This window comes from Centruroides sculpturatus, unplaced genomic scaffold (genome assembly GCF_000671375.1).
Source record: "Centruroides sculpturatus isolate CEXI.00-Female unplaced genomic scaffold, Cexi_2.0 scaffold1387, whole genome shotgun sequence".
Taxonomy (NCBI): domain Eukaryota; kingdom Metazoa; phylum Arthropoda; class Arachnida; order Scorpiones; family Buthidae; genus Centruroides; species Centruroides sculpturatus.
Genome location: NW_019385651.1, coordinates 172,481 through 182,110, shown reverse-complemented (window position 1 = coordinate 182,110; position 9,630 = coordinate 172,481). Strand labels below are relative to the sequence as shown.

The 9,630-nt window shown below is 28.8% G+C and overlaps 1 protein-coding gene across 1 annotated transcript in view; it reads right to left on the bottom strand.

The window, feature by feature from the left end:
* Positions 1-9,630, bottom strand: part of LOC111640888 (12 kDa FK506-binding protein-like) — a 75,719-nt gene that overhangs the window by 17,823 nt on the left and 48,266 nt on the right. The window contains exons 3-4 of the mRNA XM_023386969.1: positions 8,448-8,560; positions 798-871 (exon numbers count right to left, since the gene is read on the bottom strand). Coding sequence (XP_023242737.1) covers positions 798-871; positions 8,448-8,560 — 187 coding nt within the window. The remainder of the gene's footprint in view (positions 1-797; positions 872-8,447; positions 8,561-9,630) is intronic.

Here is a 9,630-nt window from a genome sequence, read left to right as displayed (position 1 = left end):
TACTAACGCGTTTAACTCGTTTGACTTTACGAACGTACCCATTATTAAAGACTTCGATACAAAAATGAAAATTTGTGAATTGGCAAAGAAGTTTGATCTACCGGAATTGTCGGTCAGAACAATTATAAAAGGCATAGAAAAAATTCTCGAAGCTGTGAAAAATGCTCAATCTTTAAATTCAAGTATCATTCGTAAACGTCACAGTATTATTGCTGAGATGAAAACAATGTTAAAATTATGGCGTAATAATCAAGTAAATGTGAAAAATTGTAAAATAATACAGGCCTAATTTGTTATACATATGTATTATCTAAGATTTTATTACACATTTTTTTCTAAATTATTGTTTTCTTTAATCTCTGGCCCCAATTAAAAATTATTTGTATGTATTTATATGCGAAATTATACCCCGACTTACGCAAATTTGACTTACACGGTTACTGCTCAGTCCCACCTATCGCGTAAGTTTGGGGTATTACTGTAATGGACTCTTATATTTTACGTTTAAATGGACCTATATATATCTGGATTTCTCATCACAATTAATTGAAAATGGCAAAGTTTCATCAAAATCAGCAATTTAAGTTCCATTATAAAATTAAAATACATGATAACAATAATTCTTCAGTTTACTTGAAGTTTTACAGAATGTTTGCTGGGAGCATTGCATTTTTAACCAACATTCTTAAATAATTAAAATATATTTATCTATAATTTAAAAACTTCATTATTAACTTCAACAGAACTTCAATATTGCAAGAATTATAATAATAAACACTTAAGACCAAAAAGGATATATTCCTGGATGTCCAACTGAACCATATGCATAATCAGGAGAACAGATCAGTTTTGCTCTTTGACCTAAACTCATCTGGAATAAAAATTACTATGTTAATATCTAGGTTTTAAAAACTCAATGGGAGTAAATAATAAAAATCATTCAATTATTTCTATCAGCTTGTCAACTTGTCACAAGGCTAAAATCATAACTTGTTTTGTTAGGGTTTATTGAAAGGTTTAGTAATTTAAGTGACTTGTTTATATGATCTATATCTTTTTGTAGTGTGTTGGCAACTATTAGCTATTTTTATGTCATCAGCATATGCATTTATAAAAGAGGTATTGATGCTAGAGAGGTTTGTTAATATAAGCTATAAAAAATAGATTGCTGAGTATAGATCCCTTTGGAATGCCAATTAGAGGAGAATATTCACTGAAATAGAAATCAGGTATTTTAATTTTATAAATACAAAGTAGAAAATAATTATTAAGCCATGTTAAAATAGTGCCATTTATATTAAATTCAGTTGACAGTTTATCCAGAAAAATATTAGGAGTTAAGAGTCAAAAGCTTTAGAAATATCATTATAGACAACATATGTTGGGAGTTTTAATTCAAAGTTTTTCAGTATTACGTACTGAATTTCTAACAGATTACTAGTGGTTGAGAAATTGTCTAAACTAGACTGTTGGCAAAGAGAGAGGCAAGATGTAATTGAATAATACATTGATCTATACAGGCAGGTTTTAAAAATTTTAGGTTCTTTTTTAGGTAACATAGAGACTACAGACATTGATCATTGTTTAGGTAAAAATCCAGACTCAAGAATCAAGGGAAATAAATGTAGAAACACAGAAGCAGAAATAAGTGCTAGCTTTTTACAAAAAATAGTAGGAATGTTATCAGGACTATAGATGAAAGTATTTACAGATTTTATGACATCAAAGAAAATTGCTTAGGAAAATATGGTTTGGGAGGAGGTGTGACCTAATAGATTTTTATTGTTTAAAATATGACATAAAAGTTTAAATTGACCTTCAGGTATCACATGGAAAAAATGTGGTTTAGTTTGCCAATAGTGAGATATATGACATCTATAATCAATGTTGTTGCAACTTTCGGATGCACTTTTAGAATTTAAGAACAAAGAGCAAGAATGTTTTAGGATCAAAAGCGAAATCAGTAACAATTTTGTGAAAATAATTTAGATAATTTAGTTTACATTCTTTGTAATTTGTAATGCTTTAAGGTAACATTATAAATGTAGAGTGAGCAGGGATCTCTGTTTTATTTTCATCTACATCATAAGGATCAAATATAATTGCACATTTTCTTTAGTGTTCTTGTATGCCATTTTTGACTGTTTAGGTTTATTCTTTTATAATTTAAGAACTGCTTAATAGGGTGGGAGAAAAAGTTATAAATATTTAGTGTTTATTGTTTAATGTTAATTGAAGGATCCAGAAGAAATAACCAATCAAGAAAACTCAAATACTTAGACAATGAAAATCATTTAACTGTTGACCAATTGGGAATTGAAATAGTACAAATGTTATATGGGATGAAGGTGTGAATTTTATTAAGAATAATTTGAATTGTGCAATGGTCAGATTTAAAACTGGTAATCGAAAAAGTAGAAATTTGAGATTGAAATGAGAACACCAAGTCAAAGAAGGCATTCTGTCAAGTTGGAAAGTAACTTTAACACTAGGGCCTCCCTAGCACCATCATATTCAGAAATAGATAATCCTGAGTATTTCTTTTTAAACAACATTTATTATTACTTTATTATTATGTTAAAGTTGACATAAAAATAACTAATAGTTGCCAACATACACTACAAAAAGATATTAATCATATAAACAAGTCATTTAAATTATTAAACCTTTCAATAAACCCTAACAAAACAAAAGTTATGATTTTTAACCTTGTTAGAAACTATCCCAATAATAATTTTTTCCTTAATAGCCAGTGTCTAGAGATTGTTAAGTGTTTGTGACCTTGGTGTCATATTTGATAACAGACTTTCTTTTAACCTACATATAGAAAATCCAATAAAAAAATATCATCTGCCACAGAATGCTTTTGCGAAATTTTAAAAACATTTCAAATAAAAACACACTCCATGCTATTTTCTTTTTGCTAATTTCTAACCTTTAATTGATTATGCATTACCTACATCGGCCTCAGCTCCTGCATCTGCATTAAATAAACTTAATATAGAGCTAAACAAAATTTTTTTTACTCTCAACAAACTATCACATCTTCCATCCACTAACTCTCCTGATGTTGAGCAACTAAATGGCGTTCCTGACTTATTCCAACATATAGATTACTTTCATATTTATACATATAAATATTTTAACAGCCTTCCTCCTGCTCATTATATCTCTATCTACATTCTACATTTAACAGTAGATTAACTTGTATCCATATGCCCTACTGCCGCCTGAATGTAACAATCAGATTGTTTTTTTCTACTGCTATCAAAATCGAAGATAATTTCCTTGACTTCTATAAATTCAAAGCCATTTGTAAAAAGATACTATACTCCAAATAATTTTTTATTTGTTTTGTTATTGTTTTATTACTTTCACATTGTTTTCTCATTTTAGTTTTATCACACTTTTTTTTTAATAATTAATTGGGATTGTTGTAATGAGGGTGGCAAATATTGTCTGTGAGACATTGCTAAATTCAATATAATAAATAAACAAACAAACAAATACTTTCATGTCTGCCATCATGGAATTTCTCAAAAATGGGCAATACAATGTTTTTCAAATTGAACAAAAATTTGAAGAGTCAGGACACAACTGTACATGAAGCTGATAAAATGTAGTGTTTTAGATAAATTCATGAAACATTTGGATTATATAGTCCATTGGGCATAGTCAGAGAATGATAGAATGCTGGTCAAAAGAACCAATGAGGTCTCACAAATGAACAAAGATTACAAAGATGTATCACAAAATACCAATCTTCCAATCATCATCCCATTCTCAAAAGTTTGGTATACAAAAGGTACTGGTGTCATATAAAAAACATCACTAAAACAATTGCACCATGTTAGTATCTTATAAAATCTGTAACATTTGCAGTAAAAGGCATGAACAAGTTGTGCCACTTGTCAAAGTTATCAAGAAAAAATTAACATTAACAAACAAAATATCAAAGATATCAAGTTTTTATACAAATATTTCCAATTGTGAATAGGAAATTTTGGGAAACAATTTTCAAGAGTAACAATTAAACCTTTTGAATCTCATACAACCCCGATGAAAAAACCTCGAACAGCATGTTATTTTAATTCATCTCTAACTTATCCTTCAATAATATCAAACAGAAAAATTTTTGTACAGTTATAATTATTTTATATTAGTAAACTTTTATTATAACTGAGGATTTTATTAATACACAAAAATTTTTCATGTTCATAATATATTAAAAAATATTATGAGCAGTTAAAAAAAGCATTTGCAACAAAAAAGCTTGGACAGACCCATTTCTGACAAATAATAGAAGTTGCAGCTGAAGTTCAAACTTTAAACTTATACGGCAAGCAGAAGTACTGTACATGTTTGACATTTGAACTACAAGTAATGCACGTTGCACCACACATTCACATAGCACACTGATTCATGGGATATTGTTGAAAAATGGTGGAAACATTTAAGAACGACAAAGGTTACCAAAAAACGTAAATAAACAAAATAAACTATTTAAAAATATTTAGAGGATGTTTAACCTATCCCATGTTGAAATATTTCTCCATTGCGAGTTGCGCCATGTTGAATTTTTGTCGATGTTAAGCCTAACAAAAATTACATGTTTTTGAAAAAGTAATCATGGCTATCATGTATCGTCTGAAATTTTTTTTTATCTTGCACAAACAAAATAGATATATTAATAAATGTAAAAACAAAAAAAATTATATTTCAGAAATTAGTTTTAATATAAAAATTATAACAACTAGTGACATCTAGTTTCAAAAACATTCTGATGCTGAAACAAGATATCTCAAGTCCACTGGTCAAGGTCAGCATGTTGCAGCCTGAGATATGTCAAGAATAACACGAGACAGGTTAATAATACTAAATAATTATTTTTTACTTTAATTAGCATTGTGTCTCCTACCGTACAATATAATAGTAGGGCAATTCCAATGCATTTTGCCTGTTCTCACGACATACTTTTGTTGAAGGAAGTAGCGGCTTATATAAATCCGAAAGCAGCTCAGAAAATTATTTTTAGAAATTTACAAACGTATTATGCTGTTGATGGTAGAAGATGCCATTAAAAACAAACCTACTTCTACAGAATTATGATAAGCTATTATAAACACAAATATATAAAAATTCTATAGGCACTTCACATCACTTGCAAAAAAATTGAATAATTAAATAATTTCTGGATTAAAATCTTGTTTCTTTACATTATTATTCATAAATGCTTAAATAATCATTATTTTAATAAAATACATTATAATTTTAACCCAAAACAAAGAAAAATGCAGACGTTTAAGCCAAACTTCTATTCACCATGCTTGACGTTCCAAATGAAATTGTCAAACTTCTAGGATTTAGAGATTGGATACTATCAATAACACTATCAGTACTATCAGTGTTTTAAAAATATCCTTGCTATCGATAGTCCAATTTTCTATTGTACTTTTCACACGAAACTAAATATTTATTTTTCATCATCATATTTTAAATTTAGTTTTAAAAATTTTTATTATTATTACCTTTGAGTAAATGCCATCTATTCTTTCTAAGTTTATCTGTTAGCCATGAAGTTTTGTTATCTATAATTGTAGAATGTCCATCAGAAAGAAATTAACATTTGGGAGTATTTCCAAATTGATGAGAAAGGCAAACAACTTGCAAAATGTTTTTTTATGTAAAAAAATGTACAAACATCAGGAAACACATCAAATTTAAGGGATCATATAAAACATTTACACCCTATTAAATTTAGAAAAGTTTTTATTAGCAATAATGTCAAGTCAACTTCAACATCTAGAGCTTGAGATTTAGAAAACTAATCATCGAAGTGGCCATTAACACGACAAGAAAAAGTCAATATTTCATCAATGATCAAGATGTTTTCAATATCAATAGCAAAAGGACAACTAATATAAATAAAAAATTGGCAATATTCATTGCATGTGATTCACAACCATATTCTATCATTAATGATAATGAATTTGTGCAATTTATACATGAATTAGAACCAAGATATAAACTACCCTCACCAAAATATATCAGCAACATACTTGTACCCAACTTATACAAAGAGTGTAAAGAAAAATTGAAAGTTATGATCAATATAGTGAAACATGTATCCATAACTACCAACATGTAGTCTTCTATAAATAATTGGTCATATTTAACCGTAACATTTAAAAATAAAATGTCATGTTACATGCCATTTTATTTTTAATGATATATTTACATTGTGTGTACTTGAAATTCTGATAGTTGCTACTGCTTATACATCAGAGAATATAACAAATTTGTTGAAAGAAGTTTTTTAAAATGGTCTTGAGAAGATAAAATTGTATGCATAACTACTGATAATGCAGCCAACATGTTAGGTGCATGCAGCATATTAAAAATCAGAAATCAACCTTGTTTTTCCCACAGCTTAAACCTCATCCTGTTCAGGATACTCTAGTAGGAGATGAAGAACTAATAAGAATAACGAAAAATGTAAGAAAATTATAACTCACTTTTAAACTTCAACCAAAACTTCTGATAAACTCCAAGATATCCAAACTAAACAAGGAAAAACACCTAAAAAAGTAACTGAAGAAATAGTAACTTGTTGGAATAGTTATCTAAATATGATAAGAAATATAGGACTTGCTTTTATTTTATTACCAAAATCTTCCTTGCCACTAACAGCTGAAGAAATTGTAGTTTTACAAAAAAGTTGTAATTGTTTGGAACCTTTTGAACAAGCAACTAACAACGTCTCAGGCAATACATACATTACAATATCTTCAATCATTCCAATTGTTCATGGATTTCCTGTCAAGCTAAAGACACTAGAAAATTCTGTTACCACAGAATGTAGTAAAAAGTTATTGCAATCATTAAAAGAAGAAATAATCAAAAAATTAAATGGTTACAAAACACAAACTATATGTGGCATTCCAACAATTTTACATCCTAGATTCAAAAGCCCTGCTTTTTCAACTCAAGGAGAACTACATACATTTTTCAAAAGCAATAATAAATGAACTTGCAAATATAATAAATTGAATTTGGTAAAAATAGTAAAAAACATGGCCAACAGTTATTAACATTTAATATACAATAAAATATAAATACAACTTTTTTCACAAAGTAAAACCTTTGCTTTTGTTCTTCTTCCCGTCATTTTTCACCATCAGCAGTCCATGAAAATTTACAAAGATATGGAGACGACCTTCCTTTTAAGGCTACTGCCTCAGCAATAAAATATGTGAAATATGGTAAAGTGTCCTCTGGTGCTCCTGCCACTATTATAATAATACATTTCGGAGACAGAGATGACCTTCCTTTTGAGGCAGAAGCCTCAAAAGGAAGGTCATCTCTGTATCTTTGTAAATTTTCATGGACTGCTGATGGTGAAAAACGACAGAACAACAACAAAAGCAAAGGTTTTACTTTATGAAAAAAATGTATTTATATTTTATTGTATATTAAAAAATAATAATAAATTCAACTTCAATGGATGCCATACCATCTGAACATGAAAATGAACAAGAAAATAAAGAAATAAGCCTAAATAATGTACCCAATCTTTTTGATTTTTTAAAAAGGAGTAGACATTCACCAAATACAAATAATTCAACAATGAACACAATTATCACTTTCTGGCAGTATAATGACCTTCAGATTCCAACTCGCTTCAATTTTGGGTCAACAATGATGAATATCCTTATTTGAATAATCTGAAAACAATTTATCACAAATATGGTTGCATTTGTGGTTCCTCAGTCAAGAGAACCTTCTCGACAGCCGGAGACATTATCTCTGAGAAGAGAAGTCAAATGAAGCTGAGAAATGCAAACTATTTAATATTTCTTAAAAAAATAATTTTTTAATTGAAGTGTAGTTTGTTTGTTTATTAAATATTTCTGATTGTTTGCTATCTGTCTTTATTTGACATCACATAGGTTAGCAATCAATTGTTAACCTATGTGAAAAAGATAACTGATAGTATTGATACTATCAATGTTTTGCATAAAAATATTGACATATATTGATAGTATCCGACCACTACTAGGATTACAAGATGGCGACGCTCGACATTCATGTTTTAGAGATGAAAATTTCAGCCGAAACCTCTCTAATACCAAAAGAAACCTGTCTAGAACACATACAAAGTTACCAGACAATGGAAGCACAACATCTCCACTTATTCTAAAGCATACACACACACACACACCACCTTTAGGTCATCATAAAACAAAAGTTAAAAAAGGGTATTACGATATAAGTAGAACAATTAATTGCATCAAACTGGAGTAGTACATATCATGAATGAATATTTGTGCTATTCCATAGACTATCAGACAGAATACTCCCAAAAATCATTTTCATTTTGAATGTCACAAAAAAATTGAAAATTTATAAAAAGAAATACTTGCATCATACACTATTAAAACACTTACTTGAGCTACTCCTTCATCCCATCCTCTAATAACTTCTCCTTTCCCTATTTGAAATTTAAAAGGCTTATTTCGGTCTCGTGATGAATCAAATATCTGTCCATTGTCTAATGTTCCTATAAATATAAACAATTTTTAATTTAAATATCATCATCAAAGCTGTTAAAAAATTAATTCAAATCATCAAATAATGAAAACAAATATTTTGAAGTTTTAAATAATTTTATAACAACTTTTATAATTTTATGAAGTCATTAAGAATAATTTTGGGTGAAGTTGGACGAAAAACATACTAATTCTGACCATCTTAAAAATATTTTAACACTTTTGTACCACATAATATTCTTTTAGTCTCAGGTGTGTAGTTTCTGTGATTAATGCAACAATTATAATTTAACATCGAATTTTCATTATACAGTGGTACCTCAGGATACAAAATTAATCCATTCCAAAACTGAGATTGTATCATGAAAATGTCATAAGGTGAATCATTTTTCCCAATACGATTACATGTAAAACCAAATAATTTGTTCCAACATGAAAAACACTCTCAAATTAAAACTAAGTAGTAAATTAAAAAAAAAATAAGTTTAGTAAGGAAAATACTGAAAAATGCATTTTGTAGTTGTAAATGTATAAATAACCATAATAAAATAATAATTGATTAAAAAATGTAGTTTTATTTGCACTTTACCTTTGAGGATAGACGACGGTGGAGGTGAAAACTGGTGGCAGAAGAGAGGGAGAAGGGAAATGATACTAAAACTTAACTTACATAGCATAATGTAACAATAACTTAAAAATAACTTAGAAAAGAAAAAAAAATTAGTGTTGTTTTATATATATATATATTTTCAATTTTCATTCATTGCTTTTTGCTTTCTTTTCTTCACTTCCACCAGCACTTTCACTGGATAGAGGTCGCTTGGTAAAATATCTATCCAAAGAGGTTTGGCTTTGCCTACTTTTTAAAATGTTTCTAAAATGACTTAGGCAAATGTCATTACTCCGAGCAGCAATACGGCCAGTGTGAACCTTTTCGGAATGTTTATTTTCAATAAAATCAGTCACTTTCTGATAATACCTCAAGATTTCCTTTATCGAGCCAGATCCTTCCACGACGAAGCAAACGCGCGGACTGAGACCAATGAACAGAAGTGAATAAAAAATGGCGCTGCGAACTAAT